The 24,853-nt window shown below is 32.1% G+C and overlaps 1 protein-coding gene across 1 annotated transcript in view; it reads left to right on the top strand.

Moving 5' to 3' along the window:
• The first annotated feature begins 6,493 nt into the window (after positions 1-6,493).
• LOC126889873 (regucalcin-like) overlaps positions 6,494-24,853 on the top strand; it is an 89,911-nt gene continuing 71,551 nt past the window's right edge. Inside the window, exons 1-2 of the mRNA XM_050658557.1 lie at positions 6,494-6,956; positions 23,358-23,518. Of these exons, the coding sequence (XP_050514514.1) occupies positions 6,901-6,956; positions 23,358-23,518 (217 nt within the window). The 5' untranslated portion in view covers positions 6,494-6,900. The remainder of the gene's footprint in view (positions 6,957-23,357; positions 23,519-24,853) is intronic.

Here is a 24,853-nt window from a genome sequence, read left to right as displayed (position 1 = left end):
AAAACATCTAACAGCTGATGTAACATCTTTGTAGCATTATATTCTTCTCTTTAAAAGATCTTGAGACATATTGTGGCATATTAGTCCTGTCGCCAGGGGGGGTACAACGGCCTCCTTAATTCAGATGGACTTACCCAAGTTTTTTTTATGTATTTTGACCCGTAGAACACGAATTTTTTGGGTAACAGTTGATCCGGATGTCGATAAGATTGTTATAGACCAAGAACTTGAGGAATCAAATAACAGCGATTTTTGGCAAAACAAAACAATATTTTGTATTTTTTGGGTCATTTTAAGCAAAAAATATTTCTACAAGTTTTTTAGTAGGATGCACAGTTTTCGAGATAAACGCGGTTGAACTTTCAAAAAATCGAAAAACTGCAATTTTTAAACCCGAATAACTTTTGATTAAAAAATAAAATAGCAATTCTGCTTAGCGCCTTTGAAAGTTCAAGTCAAATTATGTCGGTTTTGATTATTTGCATTGCTAAAAATTTATTGTGTTATTGTTAAACAAAGCTACAAACAACTAGTGCGTGAGTGATGTTTCTATGATTTCTCATTTAAAATCGAACGAGTAGGTAGAATAGGTACTAGTGCAATCAAGACTATTTCTACGTTACATGCGTTAAAACGCATGTAAAAGCACGGGAAACCCTACGTGTTTATAGCTTTGTTAAACAATAAAAAAATAAATTTTTACCAATGCAAATAATCAAAACCGATATAATTTGACTTAAACTTTCAAATGCGGTAAGCAGACTTGCTATTTTATTTTTTAATCAAAAGTTATTCGGGTTCAAAAATTGCAATTTTTCGATTTTTTTAAAGTTCAACCGCGTTTATCTCGAAAACTGTGCATCCTACGAAAAAACTTGTAGAAATATTTTTTACTTAAAATGGCCCAAAAAATACAAAATATTGTTTTGTTTTGCCAAAAATCGCTGTTATTTGATTCCTCAAGTTCTTGGTCTATAACAATCTTATCGACATCCGGATCAACTGTTACCCAAAAAATTCGTGTTCTACGGGTCAAAATACATAAAAAAAACTTGAGTAAGTCCATCTGAATTAACGAGGCCGTTGTACCCCCCCTGGCGACAGGACTATATAACATTAAATAGGTACTTAAATTCTGAATATCTCTTGCCCCTTTAAAATTGTTTCACCTTCAACTGCTTCATCGAAAAATGTTTTTTATTTGTCTTTTGAAGGCCAATTCTATAGAATATATTTGAGAATATTGCCTTCACAAAAAAATATTTTTGGCTTCTAGTTCAATTTCGCTTAATTTATTTCTTACGTCTCCAACAAAGTTCAAATATCATTAATTCTACTACGTTCAAGTCCACAGTTTCTAACGTATTGTTTGTTGCATTCACACGTTTTAAAATCCTTGCCCAAATCAGTGTCAATAGAGTATCCAAGTTAACCTGTCTCAAAGGTATCCATTTTATCATGCAGTGCCTTGGCTTCACTTCTAACTGCTGATTTTTTGTCTCTATTATTGATTAACTGGAAAAATATGTTTGATGGATCCGTAGTTTTTAAGTAAAGCATTTACAGCGTCAAAAGTTTCTACATGTTTTGTTTTCATCGCTTCCAGGAATTCATTCCAAGTTTGGTCAGAGAGGTAGCTAACTGAACCTTTTTCTGTATTCGCATTCCGCTGTAAATGCTGAGCTTAGAAGTTGTCAAAAGCAAAGTATACAAGACAACTTAAGTAATTTCCCTTATGATGACTCGTTAAATTCTCATGGGATCAACGAAAAGCTAGTCCTTGAGAAGCAAGTAATTTAATGGTGACAACAACTCTTCTTAGGACCTTTACTCAATAGTCAGCTTCGCGTTCTACTTGCTCTTTCAAGCCAGCGTCTATAACTCCAATTTAACTGATGATCCATCTAACTCCAACTGATGATCTTGTTATTAATGTAACCATAGAGTTCAGATGAAATTTACTTTCTTCCTGAGATTTGAGTAAACTATTCAAATATTTCCAGTGGGTAAAATATATCCAAACTCAGTTAAACTATTTTTTTTTTCAAAATATCACAAGGAAAAATTCCTGTGCTGGCTGTATACCATAAATAAAAAAAAATAAAAAGCTTATTTTGTAAAAGGTATATGTATTTAAAATCCCTAAAAACGGCTGTATCACAATTTATCTGATTTTGAATGATGTCAACATGGATGACATGACATCAACCATATTGGTTGGAAAATTGTAGGTAGAACCTTACATGGCAGAGTTTAGGTGACAACTCAATTGAAAATAATTTGCACGGGTAATAATAAACAGCTTTTAACACTTCCCTTTGCCTCCATTGGGTTTCACCCTATAAGAGTTGCTTTCATTTTATCTTCTATAATAAGCTTTGTCTTCAGCTTCATACATTTTTTTTACAATTTCCTAAGGAATCGCTCTTTGGTTTAAAAGTTTAAACATCTTTGTCACAGTTATTATTTATCAGTCTTAAAATCAGACCATATCGAAATCGCAGGTATTTCGTTGTCTTTTCTCTATTTAAAAAAATATGGTCCTCGATTATTTAGCGGACTTTAATTTGCTATTAATAAAAGGAGGGGTTCTAACGGGCCCCTCCGGGGCTCGGACCCCTGGGCGCCCACCCCAAGCGCTCAATGGATAAAACGGCACTGGTAACTATAACAATACTTATATATTGCAAAAAACGGAAATATTCTCTCTAAAAACTGAAAAAATAATAAAAACTACAAATTTGCCACAATAAACAACGTTTGTTTGGAAAGGTTTGGAAAAATCTGACATGACATATGTCAATAAAAATTGACACTTCTACGTCATCACTCCGCCCGTCCATAGGAACAAGTCATGATGTTTTTCAAGATTTTGTAAACGATGAAAAAAATGTTCTTGCTATGTGTGTGACCGAACACTGGAAAACCGTCGATCAATAATTGTCTGCTTATAATTTGGTGGGATATTCACTGGCATCAGCATTTTGCAGGCAAAATGGATATGGAGGTACAGCTATTTATTTAAGAAATGGTATAGAGTACGTACATAGAAGTGACATAACCATATTTGGCGATGAAGAATGTTTTGAGTGTTCTGCCGTAGAACTCTCATTTTATAAAAAAAAAAAGGTCATAATCATATGTATATACAGAACAAGCACAAAACCTCTTCGTGACTTCTCAGTAAAACTTGAGTCGGTTCTAAATACACTACTGAATGGGCACTGCACATATTTTATTGCTGGAGATTTTAATTTAGATACAATGAATGTTAAAGACAGTAATGCTAAAGATTTCAGTGAATTGTTGCAGTCTTTTAATTTTGCTCCTTCTATTTTAGAATATACACGGGTAGATAGGACTTCTCAAAGTTGTATTGACAATAGTTACACTAATATAAACATTTTTAATGCAGAGGTGGTGGGCACTCATATGTCTGACCATCCTGCCCAGAAGGTGTCCTTTACTTTGCAAATAAGTGGAAAACTCAAAAAAATTAAAAAAAGATTTTTTTCAAATACAAATAAAAATATTTTTAAGTCTATGCTTTTTAGTCAAAAATGGGACTCGGTGGTTTTTACTCCTGAATCACTGATAAATGAGCAATGGGATATTTTTATCGGCATTGTTGTGTCTACCTTTGATTATTGCTTCCCTATAGTCTCAGTTCAGCAGAAATGTACGGCAAAACAATACTAAAACCTAATCAGCAGGTTGCTGCATGTAAGAATGAGTTAGACATCCTTCTAGTGCTTAGTAGGTGTGACAGGGTCTATAGTGAGGCTTACAAAACAAAGAAGCAGGAATACAATCGTCTCCTGAGCGATGCAAGAAGTGCTCATTATAAAGAACGTATAAATAATTGTGAAAGCAAATCAAAATGTGTTTGGCAGATTTTTAGGGAAATTAATGTTACAGTTACAGAATATGTCGATTAAACTACGAATATTACTGGTAAGGCTGAGGATATTGTAATAACTTTAACAAATGTGTACTTCCTGCAGGTCCTAATTTAATAAAAACTCAGCCTCAAGCCACTTGTTCATGCAGTATTCCATATAACAACAAATATTTTTTTCTTATACCAATAACTACATATGTCTGAAAGCTAAAAAATAAAAAAAGTGCAGGTTGTGATGGGATCTCAGCGAATCTGTGGAAATATTGTGCAGAAGAGATTTCAGAACCATTGTGCCACATTATTAATATCTCTTTTAAGTATGGTATTTTCCCTAACCAACTAAAGTTAGCCCTAGTGAAACCTTTACATAAAAAGGGAGATAAAACCAAATTGGAAAATTATAGTCCCATCAGTTTACTACAGATATTTTCAAAAATTTTCGAACTAGCAATGTTCACAAGATATATAACGCTTTTCAATAATGACCACCTAATTGCTAAGTCACAACGTGGGTATCTCAAGGAAAGGTCTGTTGAAACAGCTACATACGAATTCGTGGATAAGATTTTGAATGGATGGGAGAACGGGGAGATTTCCTTGGGAATGTTCCTGGACTTATCAAAAGCGTTTGACAGCATAGATTATCATCTGATCGACAAACTAGAAAGATATAGAATTCGTGGCCCTGCTCGGGACTGGATAAGAGATTACGTCACCGACAGACGACATAAAAGTTAAAAACTCGAGAAGGACAACAGTTCTCTTCAGAAGAAGGGAACTTAAAAATTGGTATTGCTCAGGGGAGTGTCATGAGACCACTTCTTTTTGTTTTCTACATTAACAATCTTGGTAGTGAAATACTGAGCAGTGAGTCTAACCTTGTAAATTTTGCAGATGATGCAAACTTATTAACATTAGCATCAACGTTTGGGGATCTTCTGAGTATTTCTCCAGATCACTTAAAACAGCTTAGAATTGGTTCTTAAAAAATAAATTGGTTTTAAAGACCGAAAAGACCTGTGTTTAAAATCAATGGGAAAATCCCAATAGTTGGCTGTATACCATGGTTTAAAAAACTCATACAGAAGTAAAACCTTCAAATTGTATTCTGGTATAAAATCGTTTATTAAAACTATCTAAAATGTCATCCAAATAGATTGCAAAACGTTTTCGTTCTAATTCAGAACATCTTCAGTGCATTCTGCTGAGTAGTTTGAAACTAGCACACTATTTAAAGTGGTAACCCCATAATATATGGTTTACATATTATATAGTAATAGAATATGGTATAGAATACAATTTGAAGTTTTTACTTCTGTATGAGTTTTTTACTAACTGTGTTTGTTTTCACACAAAGCAAAATAATGAGATAATTCTAGAGAAGATTGAGTTGGATGATTAAACTGTTCTATTATCAACAAATACAAAATTCTTGGGTATTTACGTTGATCAACATCTGAATTGGTCAGAGCATCTGGGTGTTGTTCGCAAAAGAATCAACACGGCATGTTATTTATTACGAGTAATGTCTAAATATTTGAGTTTACAACACCTTAAGACAGCTTATTTTGCAAACATCTACTCAGTGCTCAGATATGGTATTATTTTCTGGGACGGAGGAACTGATGTTGATAGAGTATTCATTGCTCAGAAGAGAGCAATAAGGACAATGTTCAAGATAAAAGCTCGAAGGACCTGTAGGGGAAAATTTAAGGTGTTAGGATTATTAACGGTGGCAGAGCTATATATATATATATATATATATATATATATATATATATATATATATATATATATATATATATATATATATATATATATATAAGCTCTGCCACCGTTAATAATCCTAACACCTTAAATTTTCCTGTTCAAGAAGAGTGTTTACTATTCCTGTTCAAGAATAGGGATAGGTTTACATATTCTTAGCCAAAACACAGCATACCCACTAGGTATGTAGGGCTCAATTTCCCTACACATAAGCTAGTCGCAACAGAGAGTAACCTACATATTCGTGTGTAAATTTTTTTAACAAATTACCTGCTAGAAATAAATTGCAACAGAATTTTAATACATTTAGAACTGAAATAAAAAGCAGTTTATTGGATTTAGAACCATGTTCTGTGTATGAGTTTTCAAATAACACATTTTAACTTTTAAGTCATAGTAGTTGTAATTGTAATTTTATCGACTCTATGTAATATTATGTATAAGTTTTTAGTTTGTGAAAACTGTCATTATAGATAGCAGTGTGTGAAGGATTTAAAGTGTGCGTGAAGTAACAATGTATTTTAAATGGGGTTTACTTTTTCGCACTGTTTTTTGGCAAACTTTCATATAATCAAATATCCTTAACTTTCGCGATGTCACGGTGATGACATAATAAGGAATAAATTACAACAAATTTTTTGACAGTTTTGTGGTTTGAAAGAAGTTAGAATTTTTAAAGGCCAAAGTTCTAAAAATTGTAGAATAGAAATGATTTCCAGTGACGAAGAGTTACAATTTTTTAATTTGTTTATCGCAGAGTAGATAAAATATTGTATGAAACTGTGCGTGAAGTACTTTTTGCGAACTTACGCGATGTATAGCACTCGCTCCGCTGTCGCTGGTGCTCTAAATATCGCGTGCGTTCGTAAAAAGCATACTTCACGAACTGTTTCATAAATAACCATTGTATGCATATTAGACACTTATTATTCAATTGTGACAATTTGCTATAAGTGTGTTGTTTACAATTTTTTTAATAAAATATATTTTGAAGTGGAATTTGAATTTGAATTTGAAAAAAATTTGCAATAACGTATCTGACTTTAATGAAGGGCAAAGAGTCAATTAGCTCTTAAAAAATAAGTGGAACAGATAAGTAAAGTGATAAAAAAGTGTTTATAGTGCCTTAACAATGGTCCAATAATTATTTTTATCATACACCTCCAACCAAAATTTTTAATATAGCGTTGTAGCAAAACAGGACCAACCATCCCAACGACCAGACCAACATTATGCGGCTTTTAAAAATAACTACTATTATATTATATACTTTGTTTTTTAACTGTTGGTAAGTATTGTTATAATCTGCTTTCTATTACTTTTATTTTAATTGAGTATTTATTTAATTAATTATTGAATTGACGCAAATCATACATAAAAAATTAATAAAAAATCTCAGGGTGCTTTTTTGTCATAAAAATTAACTAAAATTATCTTAGGTTATACTTATCCTTTCTCGTGGCTTCAGTATCTCTTAGTTGATCCTTATCGGGATAAAATAGGAAAAGGAAATAAATAGAAAAATCATAAATAAGCACATACAAATACCTTTATTATCAAAAGCAATGCTCTGAAAATCTATCAATTAAATCCTGTGGGCGGCATAATTGTCCAAATGAAAATTTTACCATATAATTAATCTAATTTAAACAAATATTTATCGCTTTGTTCCTGATAGAATTTGTAAAATAAACTAAACCAAAAAAAAATAAGTATTTGCAAAACTACTTATAATTCCTATTAAATTATTGAAATGTTGGAACCTTAATTCATATGCTTTTACGCAAATATTTTAACTTCTGATTATAAAGAACATCTATCACATAAGTTATTTACTGACTTTTTTGATTCACACACAATGATGTCTCCTCTTGACCCAAACAGCTCTTCCTTGTTGATTATGTTAGGCTACCAATCAAATCCCTCTCCGTTCTCAGCATCAATCCAGCAGCATACCAGCAACTATTTCTCCAAACCACAAGCCAGGCCGCTTTTGACCAGTACTCGTTCAATAAACTCCAAAACTCTCTCCTCTCTTTCTCTCAATAATAATCTCCTGAGACCCCAGTATCTTTTTTACTTGGTGTCACGAATAATTTTAATAACTATAGTTCTTGTAACTTACTCTCTTGGACTTTACAGAATAAAAGAGGTTTTTCTTCTCAATTTGATTTGTATCTCGTTCCACTTTTCAGCTACTCTTCACTATCAAACAACCACTAGTACTTGCTTCTGAACTATACGCGAAAACTTTAGACTGCTTTTCTCGGATGCCGACCACACAATGCTGCTTCTTTTCCAAACTGTCTGAACATTCAAAACCTCTCTTTTCCCCTTCCAAATTGCCAAGCCAATCAGAAACATTTCTTTTTCCATTCGAAAAACTCAGGCATCCTTTCAAACAATACTTCTACTCAAACTAATCACTTTTCAGAAATTATACAAAAATTCTTGTGTTTAAACAAACATAGTTAAAATTCCAAATCTTTCTACCTTTATTTTTCTAAAAACTAATAGTTAAAATTACCTGTGGATTTTACCTTTCCCGTAACCTTGCCACCATCTCGGGGGTGGAAATTTTTTATTATATTTTGATCGCAAAAGTTTGTAAACACATTCATTCTAAGTAAAAATCGTTCTATAAATTTTTTTGAAGAAATTAATAGTTTTAGATTTATTCGCTATCGAAAGTGTTCGTTTTATATCGAAAAATGAATGTTTTTAATAAGTGTTCTGCTAATAACTCCAAAAGTTTTCGTTTTATCAAAACAACTTTACTTAAGAAAAATGTAGCTTTCAAAAAAGTAAACAAAACCGTTTTTCTAAATTTTCTTTAAGACCAATAATAATCGAGCTATATCTTATTATATGTTAGCTCTTCTTCGTCAAATGTTACATATTGAGGCTTCAAAGGCCAAAGACTGGAAAACTATGCATTTTTCGAGGATATCTTGTTCAAACTAGTATTTAAAAATATCTATCCCCAGAACTAAAAAAATGTCGCTAGCTCAAAACTTAAGTAACTTATAATGAAAAGTTAGTCAGTCCCTATTCTTTTCAGCGAAACAATGATTGGAAGCAACCTCCTAATCACCACCTTAATTAAAATTAGTCGTTGACCTTATTTGGTTTTCTTTATTTATGTATTATTAATAGGTTCGAGAAGATTGACTGGCTTAGAATGATTAGTTTAAAAAAAATTAAGTTAAAAGCGAATAACGAATTTTTGTAGTTTGGAAAATATGGCTTTTTTTCATAATAGAAAGTTTAATATCAGAGATACGAAAAAATATTTAAATATGAAATTGTAGCTTATTTAATTCCGAAGAACCTGAACCTGATAACATGCAAAAACCACCTTTACCAACCCTTTCAAAGTCACCTCTTTTTGTGACTGAGGATTTTAAAAAGATTTAATATTAACAGGCTTATAGATCTTGTACAAACCTACAAAATTCTTATTGGCCAAACTTTCTAGATTAAAAATAAAAAAGTTACAGTTAAAAAATCAATATATTAAAAAAAAGAGAAATAAAATTGGAAGCATAATAATGTAAGTTAGTGGTGGTTTTAATCATTGACCTTATCCATTCTTCTTTATTTATGTATTATTAATAGATTTTAGAAGATTGACTGCCTTATAATGATTAGTTTTAAAAAACTGGACTTAAAAGCGAATAACGAATTTTTGTAGTTTGGTAAAAAATGCCATTTTCTTCAGAATAGAAAGATTAGCATCAGAGATACGAAAAAATATTTAAATATGAAATTGTAGGTTATTTAATTCCCAAGAAGTTGGTTTGAAAAAAATTTTCTTACGTAGTCCAGAAAGCCACTGCGCATCCGCTAGGAAAAACATTCCGATTCAGATTTTTTGCACAATCTTACTCAAAAAGGACCCCTTTTAACAAATTTGCATGTTGCCAGGACCAAAAGTGGGTCAAAAAATTTTTAAACGTTTTTTTTTTGTTTTTTTCCCTAAATTTTTTTTTTTTGCATGGAACAAAGTTTTTTTAGGTTTTTTGGATCATTCCAAACAGAAAAGGTCTTTAGTGACTTTTTTTTTAATTCTAGCTTTTGACATATAAGCGATTAAATATTGAAACATTGCTAAATCGGCCATTTTTAACCCTCAAAAACTATGTGAAAAGCTAAAAACTTGAATGTTGCCAAGGTAGGTAGATATTTTTTAAACATCGATTGATGAAATCCCGAAGAGCTTTTTGCAATGCAATATTCGAAACTCCTTTGTTTTGTAATTGCTAATCAAGCGTGCGCGACACTCTTTTCCACCGACAGTATGGTGCAAATGAAAGGATTAAATTGGTTATTTCGTAAACGGGCGACTTTAAGGAAAAATCCCGAAACATGTCGACTTTTATTTTTAAGTTACGATATTGTGGCATATATGGTATACTAGTGACGTCATCCATCTGGGCGTGATGACGTAATCGATGATTTTTTTAAATGAGAATAGGGGTCGTGTGGTAGCTCAGTTAAAAGGTTCTTCAATTCTCTATTCAGTAATGTAAACATTTACTTAATTATTTGTTCAGGGTGTCCAAAAATTTTTATTAAATGAAATTATTTGAAAAAAAAAAGAAGTAGAAGGACACTGTATAAATAATTATATAAATGTTTTTATTAATGAATAGAGAATTGAAGAGCCTTTCAAATGAGCTAGCACACGACCCCTATTCTCATTTAAAAAAATCATCGATTACGTCATCACGCCCAGATGGATGAATACCATATATGCCACAATATCATAATTTAAAAATAAAAATCGACCTGTTTCGGGATTTTTTCTTAAAGTCACCGGTTTACGAAATAACCAATTTACTCCTTTCATTTGCACCATACTGTCGGTGGAAAATAGTGTCGCGCACGCTTGATAATCAATTAAAAAACAAAGGAGATTTGAATATTGTATTTCAAAAAACTCTTCGGGATTTCCTCAATCGATGTTTAGAGAATATCTACCTACCTTGGCAGCATTAAAATTTTCAGTTTTTCACATAGTTTTTTAGGTTTAAAAATGGCCGATTTCGCAATGTTTCAATTTTTAATTGCTTATAATATAAATTGAACATATTATGTCAAAAAGTATCAACTTTAGAGAAATGTCACTAAAGACCTATTCTGTTTGGAATGATCCAAAAAACCTAAAAAAACTTGGTTCCATGCAAAAAAAAATAATTTTAGGAAAAAAAAACAAAAAAAAACGTTTAAAAAATTTTTGACCGACTTTTGGTCCTGGCAACATGCAAATTTGTTAAAAGGGGTCCTTTTTGAGTAAGATTGTGCAAAAAATCCGAATCGGAATATTTTTCCTAGCAGATGCGCAGTGGCTTTCTGGACTAACGGCAAAAATTTAGTGAATAGTGAATGAGTATTATCGAAAAACATTGATTTTTTCGATATAAAACTAACACTTACGATAGCGAATAAATCGAAAACTATTAATTTTATCAAAAAGATGTAGGTATAGAACATTTTTAGCTTAGAATGAATGTTTTTATCAACTTTTGCGATTAAAATATAATAAAAAATTTCCATCCCTGAGATGGAGTGGCAACCACCCCCATGGTAAAAGTGCCTTTCGGCATCATATAGATTTTGATCCTTGGACTATCCACTACTTATTCTCAAATTTTCAAGCAAATCGATCCATTCTGTAAAAATTTCGAGGTGAAAAGCTTAGGTTCCTGGACTATCATAACATTAACTAGTTACAATTGTTTTAAACAATATTGAACCTTACACAGATACAAAATTCTAAAGTTGACTAGTTTTTAATGACTAGTTTAGCCATTCTTTCTACATGTCACAACCATCTGATTCTTTGTGATTTAGGGAAGCTGGAAATGTTTTCCTAGCGACTTTCCTCGTGTCTTACTTTTTTTCTTAAGCTTCTCAATTTTTTAGCTAATATTTTTGTGAGAGTTAAGGTTTCTGCTCTGTAGGACTTATAGAAGGCACTGGTAAAAAGCTTTTCTTTTTGAATGGATTGGTATATTTGTTTAAACGTGTCTCTCTTTTTTCCGAATGCAGCACAACGTAAATTCCTCAGAACACTCAGCTTAATATTTTCCTTTCCCATCTTTCCAGAGTATTATCTTCCTTCTTATTTAGTGTTCATGGCTCGCAGGCATAATATGTTACTGTGAGCGTAATTACTGTTTTCAATATTCAGAGTTTTCCTTGTCTAGAAACTTATGAGTTCATTAGGGGTCTTAAACTACCTAATTATTCATTTCCTTGTTAACACCCAGGTATTCAAATTGACCACCCTTTTAAAACTCTAGCTTTTACCACTTACATACCTGACACTAAAGTCTTCTTCTCATTTTTCTTCTTCTGTCCCTCCCTTGATCATATATTTGGTTTTGTCTTCATTTAGCTCCAATCCGAATTTCTGTCATTGTTTAATAATTTTCTTCACAACTCTTCTTAATTCTTTCGCGGTTCCTGCTAAAATCGTTAGATGATCAGCAAATTCCAAGCAGTGGTGCTCATTTTTCATGATTTTTTCTTCCACCTTCATGCTGCATTTTCTGATTACAGTTTCTAACACTAAATTGAATAATAAGGTGCATAAAGGATCTTCCGGTCTCAAGCCTTTTGCAACCGTAAATTAATCTGAAATGTGACCATGCCAATCATTTTCACAGGTAGAGTTATTTAGTATTATTTTTATTAGCCTGATAAGTTTTTTTTTGGTACACCCAAATGTTCCATTGCTCGATACAATTTTGACTTTATCGATTTTATCATACTCTTGTCCAAAAAACCACAAACAAAACATACAGAGGAACTTTACCCTCAAAACAAGTTGTCTGTATCTCTTTAATGAGAATATTTGGTCTATAGTAGATCCTTCCTAAAGCCGGCCTGATACTCGTGTAGGATTCTGTTCGAAGGTATAGCTATTTAGTCTATTTCTCACTATTATTGCCAAGATTTTGAATACCCACAAGGAAAAAGTTTTCCTGTAGTTGGCTGTATACCATGTAATACAAAAACAGTAAAATCCTTTATAAAAGGTATATTTAAAATCCCTAAAAAGGGCTACATCACAATCACATAACTAGTTTTCAGCTGGTTTACCAGTAATCATCAGTGCTTACGTGAGATGTACATGCTAACCACCAAGATCTAAATTAAAAATATATGTGGGTCAAAGCCCTGTAAAAGTAGTCCGTCAAAGAAACATCGGTTTAAAATGCTACATTAAGCTTGGACTTTTTAGGGATTTTAAATATACCTTTTATAAAGGATTTTACTGTTTTACTTTATCGTACTACATACGCAGTATGAGTATAATAGATAAAGTTATAGGATCGTGCAAAAAAATTTTTTTCAGATTTCACTTTTTTTCGACGTTTTGAGTCCCCCTGAGTCTAAAAAGCAAATAAAAATAACATGTCGGAAGTAAGTATGTACGTATGTACGTACGTACGTCGCCACCGCCCAGCAAAAACTACTGGACCGATTTTGATGAAATTCGGTATGAGTAAGTTTAAGAGAATTTTAGTCGAGAAACTAAGCTTTTGAAAACACCTCTCAAAGGGGGTCGAAATAGGGGGTTATTTGGGGCCCATTTTTGCAAATTTTGACCGAAACGAATGAAATTTAACTTAAAGTAAGCTCATTGATAGGTAAATAGAATTACGGAATTTGACATTTCCAAATCCAAAATGGTGGCCAGCATGGCCGACCGCCCACCCGATACATTTCCCTACCAATCTAAAAACTTGTTTAAGATAAATTTAATTTGAAAAACATTTATATAGCCTAAAGATGGGGCTATAACAAGAATATCGTTTTTCAGAAAAAGTTATGGGTTGCCTATATTTAAGGGGTCAAAATTTGACATAAATTTGAACTAAATTTTCTCAAAATTGACTCCAAGGAATTTTTTTTATTTTTTAACATATTTTTGATATCCTATCGGTAAATTGAATAACATTGGTCAGATTTCTTAACTCCTCATAGGAGGGGAGTTATGAATTTTTTATAAAAAAATATTCGAGTACCCGTAACTACCTCTGTAATAGAAACTAAAATTTGAAATTTGGCAGACATATATAGTGCTTTGTTATCTATTAGCACAATAAATTTTACCCACAATATGGCTTCCGGTTTAACCGGAAATGAAAAAAAGATATTAATTTTTACGGATTTTGAAAGAATGTAAAATTATCTTTCCAATGACATAAAACTCGTTGCAGTAACTCAAAAACTCGAAAAGTTACAGAAAATTGAAATTTTGCTAGAATCTTGTGTGTGTCCCCTCTCACGCGATCATAGCAGAGCATTATTAAAGGGCAGTAAATGAGGGTATTTGGCTCCGAATTCCATCCTACTACATCGATGTACTTGATATTTTCACATTAAGTAGGGAATAGCTCAAGAAACAAAATCTACCCTATATACTATGGCGCTTTTATCTTGGGGCAATTCCCACCCCTTCAACGGGGTGGAAAATTTATTGGTCAAAATAAGCATGGAAGTGGCTAGAGAACCTATTTTTAAGCAAAATCTGATCTACACTTTTTTTTGAGAACTCAATATTTTTTGAGTTATGCGTAGTTGAAAATTGGCCATTTTCATTTAAAAATGACACGTTTTCGGACGGTTTTTTGTGAATACCTTAAAAACTATGCATCAAACTAAAAACACTATATAAAAAAATTTTTTAATTATAAATAACAAAGAGATTCGTTCCTTCGTAAATTTTCTATTTATAATACAAAAAAAGATATGGTGGGTAAAAAGAGTTTGTTTTTTGGTGCATGCTCAAAGTGCTCATGCTTTTGTAGTGTTTGAAAAGGCCTTTAAAATGAGCACCGTTAACTGTCGGTTACATTCAAACTAAGAGAGATATGGTGCAAAAAAATATATGACTAATGTACTTTAAGGAAAAATGAGAAGTACATACATTTAACCCCTCATTCACCAGAATTTAAATGCATTGTTTTTCTTTTGCAATACCTCTTAATATAGTGTTATTTCTACTTTCAAAAAGTTGGACGGGTGAAAAAAATAAGATCAAATTATAGAGCGCATTTTTAAATTTTCTTAAAATTCTTCCTTTTGCTCCATGCAATTCGAAAATAAAAATGTTCTATCCCCGAGAAGTGGTGAGAACCGCCCCCATGATAAAAGCGCCATAGTATATAGGATAGACTTTGAATTAGGAGATTGGGCTTTGGGCTACTCCAAAAATTTCATTACAATCCATGCAGTAAAATGCAAATATTGTAAACTATTAATTTCTCAGAAAAATGGACTAATTTGAAATGAAATATGACTAATATTCTATTGATTTATGCAATCATTTATAGTGTGTCCCCGAACATTCTCTCAAATGTAGGAATTAATGATGCGTAGAACCATAAAATAATTTCAAGTATACAAGGTGTTTCTAAAATATCAAAATAACGAGTAACTTTGTTATTTTTATAGAATGCCAGTATCTAGTACGATAACGATAATAGATCGGTACGATAAAGTTCTCGGGCGGCCCTTCCGTCCAGCGTTTTTTTTTTATTTTGAATACAATATCTAGTAAGGCTATGCTTCTTTAGTTGTCACACTCCAGTTTGGCTCCTTTTTTATGCAGCGTGCATATGCTGGTCACGTATCAATCCGTTAGCATTGCTTGGTTTTCCCATAGTTGCACTATTAGTTGGTATATCCTTCTCTGCAATTGATCTCCACCAAACTTTGATCATTTCTATGAATGTGTCATTTTTCCCAGGATTTCTGTTATATTTCAATATTTGTTGTATTTCTGTCACCACCTTCTCCTAATCTGTAGGCTGCCTTTCAACTGTCTCATCTCCAACTGCCAGTTGTCTAGTGCTTCGTGCTCCACTATTGGTATGACTTTTTAATTCTATCCATGTTGGTCAACTATTATCGTCTTACAACGAAAAAAATGTAAGTTGTATCAAAAATAGAATGTCAAATTTCTAATTAAAAATTTTAAGTAATTTCGTTTGTAATAATAAATATTTTGCAAATTAACAATAAAAGTTATTTTATGTGCGGCGCGGCCCATCAAAAAATTTTAAAATTTAAATTGGTCCGTTGATCAAAAAGGTTGCTCAACTCTGTTGTATACTCTTTAACTACTAATCTCAACAAATCGTTTATTGACTTTCCGTTTCTTAAATATCTTTATCTATAAATTTTTTTATAAATAATTATATTATACTAATATAATAGTAAATTGCATCATATTAAAATAAATAAATATTATAAATTAAATTATAAATACAATTCATAATAGAATTCTTTTAAAATTTATCTTACATAAATTAAAATTTATGGGATTATGAATGATCTTCAGATAATATCAAAAATATGCTGTAATATCGATACAATTTGGATTGGATTATATTTAAATTACTTTTAAATTGACATACAGTCGGAAAAATGAAAGAATACCCATGAGCGAACGTATAAAACACGCTGTATTTTCCTGTCACCGTGTCACACGAAAAATTGGCCAGCGCAAGTACATGTAATAATTATTATTACATGTACTTGCGCTGGGCAATTTTCTTTGTGACACGGTGACAGGAAAATACAGCGTGTTTTATATGTTCGTTCATGGGTATTCTTTCATTTTTCCGACTGTAATTGACATTGATTTAGTTGATCAATGTCAATATGCTGTCCGATTTAAGTGAAATTTTTTATGTTATAAAGTTATTCTTTAGCAATATCGCTGTGATAATATTGTTGCTAGACAAGTAAACTATCATTGTACATATACCGAGTGCACCAATCAAACTGTGATTTTTTCTCAAAGTTCGCTTCACTATGTGGAATATTCTAGCATTTATAAAATACTGAAATTAAAACCCAACCTCATGTTTTCTTAACATCCTTTTATGATTTATTTGCTAATTTTGGATAATAAAAAAGTCAGAAACTTTAATAACTAGCCTTTAGCAAGCTTTAAGTGGTAGTTCTGCATGAAAAAATAATGACAGTTAGATAAATTACATAGAAATCAGACTCCGTGCATCTGAGCGAAATTTATGCTTATTTACTAGGTCCACCTAGAAAAACAACATAAACAAACACACATTTTTAACAAATTTTAATAATTAGCATCATAAAAATTAAGATTACCTAAATTTCCTTACTAAAAGACAGCCATTATAATAAATCACAATAAAATAAGTCTCTGTGACATTAGCGACATTTATATCTAAATTATTATTATTTCTTCACATAAAATAATCTACACCTGGATCCCGCGTACCAAAAAAAGTTGATTAATAACAAGCTGAAAATTTGTTAATAGCTTAACGGTGTCTAGTCGGACACACTTTGATGTATGGGAACACTGGAACAAGGGAAGTTTTAATTGTGGAAAACGTTAAAAATTTGGAACGTCAGACTACGAAACCGTTCAATATATTTTGTCAGACAGAACTTCCAATTGATTTGTTACCATTTCATAAAAACTCACAAGCAAAAATAAGATTGGTGTTTATCACCAACTGGGCATTTTAATGAGTGGAACATAAAAAACATGTCAAACGACAGGAATCATGTTGGTTAGTAATAGCAGTCTTATTTTTGCATGAGAGTTTAATGAAAGGGTATCAAATCAATTGGATGTTCTGTCCGACAAAATACATGGGACGTTTTCGTAATTTGACGTTCCAATTATTTAAATTGTTCCACAATTAAACTTCTCCTGTTCCAGTGTTCCCGTACATCAAAGTTTGTCCGACTAGACACCGTAAAGCTATTAAAAAATTTTCAGCTTACTACCAATCAACTTTTTTTGGTACGCGGTATCCAGGCCTAAGCAGAAATATTCAATATTTAGATTTCTATAATTGACATGGATCAACTAAATATATCAATTTGGTCAATGAAATGATAATTTGATGTTATCTAAAGATCATAATACCATCAAACTCAATTAACCCGGGAACAGGCGCTCTTTTCTGTCACGTAATCGGTAGCGCGTTATATTAAATTTTCTACGAATACGAATTTACATCAAATTTTTATTTTATAGTATTTTTATGTACTTGTTATATTAAAAATATATATTTTTAACAAATCTCAAAAGCTAATTCCCTAAAGCCATAAATTCCACAAAAAAAAATTCCTACACCCTTCCTCGAGGCACTTACGAATGGAAAGTTATATTGCAAAATGATTTATCAAGTTATCACGGCAAAGGATAAAATGTTAGATTTTTTCTAACGGTGCGACCGATCCCGGGTTATATAAGAAAAAAAATTGTGGTATAAATTGTACCATATTTTTGTATTGTAGCAGCTTACTGTAGTTATTAGGACCTATTGGATTGTGAAGCATAGGTCCTAAAACTAACAAAAGTAAGTTTTGCATTTTAGCGGGGATTTTCATTTAATTTATTTTTCCATTTTCAAAAAATTTTTGTTTCCGATTATAGCGCCCTCTATCCATAATATAAGAAATTGTCTCACCTCTCTCCGTGGGGGGTCATGTTTAGTATCAATCGACAGATTTTAAAAAAATATTGAACAGGTATTTTTTAGTTTTTCGATCTGTGTTTATTCCGCGAAATATTCGTTTTTTGTTGTGAAATTTTGTGACTCACCCATTTCCTTACGCCCCGCTCTAATTGTCAGATTTTTGAAATATACACTATTCTTCATGTGCCTAACTTACCTTGTTTTACTCTGACGATTTCGAGTTTTTCTAAGGATAGATTTTTTTACGGACTGCCCTCAGCGCACCCCGCTGTATAAAGAGTTTATACATGGTAGGGGTACATTTATAGGGTACAAGGTTTCTCCCCATGTGATTTTCTGACGCACCAGAGTAACTGCAAAATCCCCGTTTGGGCTCCCCTACTATAATTGGCGAATGAACTGGGTATGATCAGACAAGGGGTTGCCAAATAATTTTTTTGTCCAAAGTGGTCCCCGATCTAAAAAAGTTTGGGAAACACTGATCTGGATTACTAACGTTTTATAAAGTCGACTTTTGTGAAAGGAGAGCCCAAGCGGGGTTTTTTGGGGTTACTCGGGCGCGTCAGAAAATCACATGGACAGAAACCTTGTTCCCTAGAAATATATCCGTACCATGTATTTCTGCTTAATACAGAGGAGTTCGTTAAGGGGGGTCCGAAGAAAAATGCATCCTTAGAAAATCTCGAAATCGTCAGATTAAGATAAGGTAGGTTAAGTACGTGCAGAACAGTGTATATCCCAAGTAGCAGAATATAAACATTTTAGTTTTATTTAAGGTTTATAAAGGTTTTATTGTGGCAAATAAGAAGATAATGGTTTTAAAGTTACCTTGTAGATATAGTGCCAGAACTTTAAAACTGTTAAGCATTTGTTTTCACCACTAGTTTTAAGTATCTAAAAAGAGTATCAAATAAGACTAATTAATCTTAACAGGTAATTTGTTTTGTTATAGTTTTAAAATGGTTTATTCTCAGTTCACTTTAAAACTAATTAGTTTTATGAAGAACTTCCGGAGTGTTTGGTTTTATGAGATTCTAGTTTGTTACTTTTTAGTTTTATTGCAATTTTAAAGATTCTACTAATATTACTAATAAAACCTATTATTAAAACTACTTGATCTCAAGACTATTATGTCAGTAAAACATATGCCTTAAAACTATTTTGTAGTTTTCTTTAAAGTTGCTTTTTATAAGCAATTAGTAGTCTATATTAAAACCAAACACTCTTAACTGAATCAATTTAGTTATCGTAATATAATACTATGCTTCCTGTTAGAAACAATAAAACTAAACTCATCCCCTCTTCTTTTATGTCCAAAATGGTCGGGCATTTATTTTAGAGCGAAACGGTGGTGTAGTGTGTTGTAAAAAGTGGAAGTACAGTTAGTATGGAAGAAATAAATCGCAAGTATTTAAAATATAAATGAACTGGTCATTTTAAAAGAAAAATACAACACACAACACTACGACGACGCCTCGATTTTATGTTAGATTCACATTAAAACCGAGTGGCATTATTGACAGCAGCATTAAAACTAAACGGTTTTAATTCCAAGGCAACTTTGCTTTTATGTAGGATATATACTCTTGGAAAGGTATAAAATAAAACCATTTGATCTTAACAATTCTCTGTCAATAGACCAAATCGTTTTATTTGGATTTCGACCATATTGCTTTCTGGAGATGCTGAAAGCCATGATAGATTACAATATAAGGCTTACATAAAAATTATAAATATGCGTCTTTAAGACATAAATTCGATTTATTTTAACATTAACACATTAAAATTGTAGATAAAGTAATTTTTCTTTAAAATTAATATTTTTCGGATTTAAATTTTTTTATTTTTTAATCGCCAAAAGTCAGAAACTTTAGGGCGTGAACTATTTAGACCTATTTTTGTTAACATTATCAATAAAGTTGGGTGCGCAAGTGTTTTTCTACTTTGACAGTCCGAAATAACCAAGTATTTTTTATTATGTTATGGATACAATACGTATCTACCTATCATAATACATATAAAAATTTGTTGGCCTACAAGTATATGGGTTTAAAGAATCATTTAATATGGTAAATTGTCTTTAAAAAAGTCTCCATTTAAGAAACCTTTTTAAGTTTGCTATAAAATTGTCTGCAGTTAAACTGTCTTTTAACATGGTTTTAAAAGCACCTTCACAGCAGCTTTAAAACCAGTTGCTTAAGAAAACAAAGTTTTAAGAAGATTTTTATTTTTGGTTTTGTTGACCTCTTTCAGAGTGGGGTGTTTTATGCTGAAAGCGGTTTTATTTCAACCTTAAGGTTTACTTAAAAACCAAATGGTTTTAATTTTAGTTTTATTCTACAGTCTTAAAGCATCCTTAAAAGACTTTATAAACCCGTTCGGTGCTACTTGGGATGTCAAAAATCTGACGATTTGAGCGGGTAGTAAGAAAATGTGCGAGCCACAAAGTTTCACAAAATAAAGGCGAATATTTCGCGAAAAAAACATTAAATCGAAAAACTGAAAAATACGTATTAAATATTTTTCAAGCATCTATCAAATGATACCAAACACGACCTCCCACGGAGCGGGGCGGAGGGCAATTTTAAAATTTTAAATATGATCCCGGCGATATTTTGCGAAATGATATATCAGATCCAAAAACTGAAAAATACGTGTTCAATAGTTTTTAAGTCTATCGCATGACAGCAAACGCGACCACCCACGGAGGTGGAACCGGGGGGTTAATTTAAATATCTTAAATAGGAGCCACCATTTTTATTGCGTATATTGCTTACGTAAAAATAAGTAACTTTTATTCAAGACAATTTTTTGAATTATGAATAGATGGCGTTGTAATCGGAAAAAAACGATTGGTGGAAATGGAAAGTTAAAGTAAAAAATTAAATGGATTTTTTGGTTTTAGGAGCTAATCTTTACAACTCAATAGTAGGGTGGAACGAAAAATTCGAAGTCATTATTTTCTATGGGGCTAGTGCGAAAAAGTTGTGTTTTGATGTATAATAAAACAGTAAAAAATCTTTTTTGTATTGGACCCTATCTTCAGGTTCCATATTAAATTTAAATTTTTGGGAATAAAAAAAAATTTAAAAACCTTTTTTTATCATTTCATTTAATCTAAATAATTGTTTTATGATACAATATACATTTTAAAATTGGTAGTCTGATTTTGTGTTAAAAAACGGCATAATATTTCTAGACTGCAACCTTGAACGGATAAAGCCATCCCTTGATTCTGGTCCACAAACAGCAGCTAATGCTTCAGTTACTAACTTAACAGTTCTTTCCACGGATTTTGTATGACAATGGCAGTTTAAGACCTCTATGTTGTTGTAATTCCCAGAATCAATCATATCTCTTACATCTTCATTGGAAATATGTTTTAGCAAAAGAGGAGCCCTAACTTTGAATCCAGAAATAGAAATTAAGTCATTATAATCTGCGGCACTAAAATTTAATGTTGGTACTTTGAATCTCCGGATCTTTTTTTCTTTATGACTTTATCTAGCTTTCGGCACTCTGGCTAGTCCTAGCTCCCGTATATGTTTTCGTTCATCTTTCATCATACCGAGTAATACATTTTCGGTATGGGCAAAATAAGTATTCCTTTGGATAACGGCATCGACAATTTTTCTTTGGTCAACTGGTAGAAATCGTGAATAATGGATCATTCGCCATAAATGTTTTGAACCATCAGAACAGCTAGAATACAGTTTTATATAAAACCAAACTGGTGCATACACTTTTTAGATGAAACTTACTAACATAATTAATTAGGGACTGGGACATTCAGTTCCAGCATACAATCGAAGCAACCGATTATCAACTGTCAGCCACCTTGCGTGTGATATTTTCCCAGGTTTTTTAAGGCTCAAATCATTAGGACATTTTCCCGCAGCAACTGCTTGACTGATTTGGTACAAGTACTTCTGATCGGTACTAAGGCCTGTTATTTCTTATAATATTGCTAGGTTGTTTTCTATTGCGACAAAATCGACAACAGCCTTCTCTTCACAGCGTTCCAGAAGTTTCCCTATTGGCCCTGAAAACCCAAGTGGTCCACTGGTGCGTTCATCTAACTGTTGAATTACATGACGCAGAGGTAGCTCGTTGCAATGAAATAAGCCTACTAGCCATTGAAGTGAAGTGTCGCAGTATTTGTGACGTAGATGGTTGGACTGTAACTGTTGACAAAGGAGCAATGAATTCTCCTTCATCATAATCTGCATCAGAAGAATTTGAGTCAGACAAGCTGCTACTTAGGGAAGGATTAGAGGAATCAACGGTAGAGGAATCAACCTACATGCTTTAAGAACAATTTCGTCAGTATTATATTTTTGAGAACTTGCCTTTGCCTTCATGGTTCTTTCCATTTTCTTCCTTATTGCTGCAGATGCTGCAATATCCACTGGTCCAATTGCCATTTTTCGACATGATCGTTCATATTGAAGGAAAATTTGCTCATTTTTTGGTACTTTCTTGATTTTATCACAAGTACACACACAGTTCCAGTCATGTTGCACTTGCAAGCCGCGATATTCAATAACTTTTTACACTCCTTTCGAGACTGGCAAATCTGCTCTATTTATAAATCAGATGCTTGCTGAGTTTTTATGTACCTATCGCTTAAGATTTTGATACTCTCTATAAATATTTTTAATCAAATCTTGAATGCACTTATGCGATAATGTTGGAATAGAAGCTTTTATTCATATTTGTTTTACTTTCGTTGCAACGGCATTCAAGACGTCGGCGATAGATGGATCTTTATTATTATTTGTCAACTTAAGTTCATTACGAATAAAGAGAAAGCATTTTAGAATGTCACACTTAGTTGGTAAAACACGATCATTGAAATTTGATCAGGGCCATATTGATTTTTTCGACAAAAATAATTTTTTTGTTTTTTCATTTTTCAAATCCAATATGAAACCTCAAGATATTTTTTTATTTCAAAATGCCCTCGCACCAATTGTTTTCATCACTTGACACAACTTTTAAACGATAGCCACAAGAATTTTTCTTTTCTTTTACTTTTTTGACCTTTTTCGTTCCACCCTACTCAATAGGTCCCCATAACGCTCGAATAACTGCAAATTTAGCATACTCTGGTCCCCTAATATAAGTACAAACTTTGATCCCATCATTCTGTGGTTTCGTTGTTTTTTTATTAACAAATATTTTTTTAGCTACACGTATGTCATTGAAAAAGTAACCACAGCAGTACAGCATGCGGAAGGACCTTTTTGGTGCCCAGAAACTAGAAATCTACTTTATGTAGATTCATTTAAGTTAACTTTACATCGAATTAACATAGACAACAAAAAACAAAAGGAGACTGTGCTACTTAGTAAGTTTCTATTTTTTGGATTCTTATAAATTAATCCAGATTATGTAACTATACAGAGCAAGTTTAATACACAGTGTCAAAAAAAAATTGAATAAATTCATTATTTTGTGAATGAAAGATTTTGGAAATAGATCCCGAGATAGGTGGATTTTTATTTTTAAATTACGGTTTTTGGCATACAGTGCTAGTCAAAAGTCCCTACCCTCCTCGTATCTTTTGAACGGTTATATCTATAATAGTGAAATTTGGAGGGAAGAAATAAACGGACGTAAGCTTCTTGACTAGTCATGACAGGTGACGTAATAGTGACAGAAGACGTTACAGAGCCACTGTGACCGATAATTTTAAATGGGACCTTATGACAAGTGATACCTCGTTTGAAAGGTATTCAAAATACCTATTCAATCATTCTAATTTTTTTGGATTTAGTTGATTTTGATTTTGGTGAAAAAATTAAATAAATATAATATTGTAGCTTCGCATTTAATTAATAAAAATTCAAATACCCGCCTATGGCTTTTTGTCAAAAAAGTTGACGATTTTCAATTCTCTAGAAGTTTTTACGTCAACGTCAACCATGTTGACAAGTAATCATATGCGGAATTTTGAATTTTTATTAATTAAATGCGAAACTACAAATTTATATTTATTTCATTTATTCATCAAAATTAGCTTAAACTCAAACAAAATTAGTATGACTGAATAGGTATTTTCAGTACCTTTCAAACGAGGTATCACTTGCCATAAGGTCCCATTTAAAATTATTTGTCACAGTGGCTTTGTAACGTCATCTGTCACTATTACGTCACTTGTCATGACTATTTGAGAAGCCTACGTCCGTTTATTTCCTCCCTCCCAATTTCACTATTATAGGTATAACCGTTTAAAATATACGAGGGGGGTACGGACTTTTGACGAGCACTGTATATATCATACCAGTGACGTTATCCGTCTGGGCATGTAATCAATGATTTTTTAAATGAGAATAGGGGCCGTCGGCTAGCTCACTGGAAAGACAATTTAATTCTCTATCCAATAATATAAACATTAACCTAATTATTTATACACGGTGTCCAAACAAATTCCGTTCTTTAATTTAAAATAAATTTTACTTCTGCCAGAAAACATAAATCAAATGTTTATTTGAGAAATAATCATTGCATTTCGCTTAAATTAAATGTAAAAACTGCCAAGAGGCAGGTGGGTGGCACCTAGAACATTGAATTGAAGCGAAAAGGAATGTTTATTTCTCAAATAAACATTTTATTTCTGTTTTCTGACAGCAGTAAAATGTATTTTGAATTAAATTAATTACTCACATTTTTCTTTTTGTGT

This window comes from Diabrotica virgifera, chromosome 8, assembly GCF_917563875.1.
Source record: "Diabrotica virgifera virgifera chromosome 8, PGI_DIABVI_V3a".
Classification (NCBI taxonomy): domain Eukaryota; kingdom Metazoa; phylum Arthropoda; class Insecta; order Coleoptera; family Chrysomelidae; genus Diabrotica; species Diabrotica virgifera.
The sequence above is the reverse complement of the archived record's forward strand: the minus strand, read 5'-3'. Positions and strand labels throughout refer to the sequence as shown.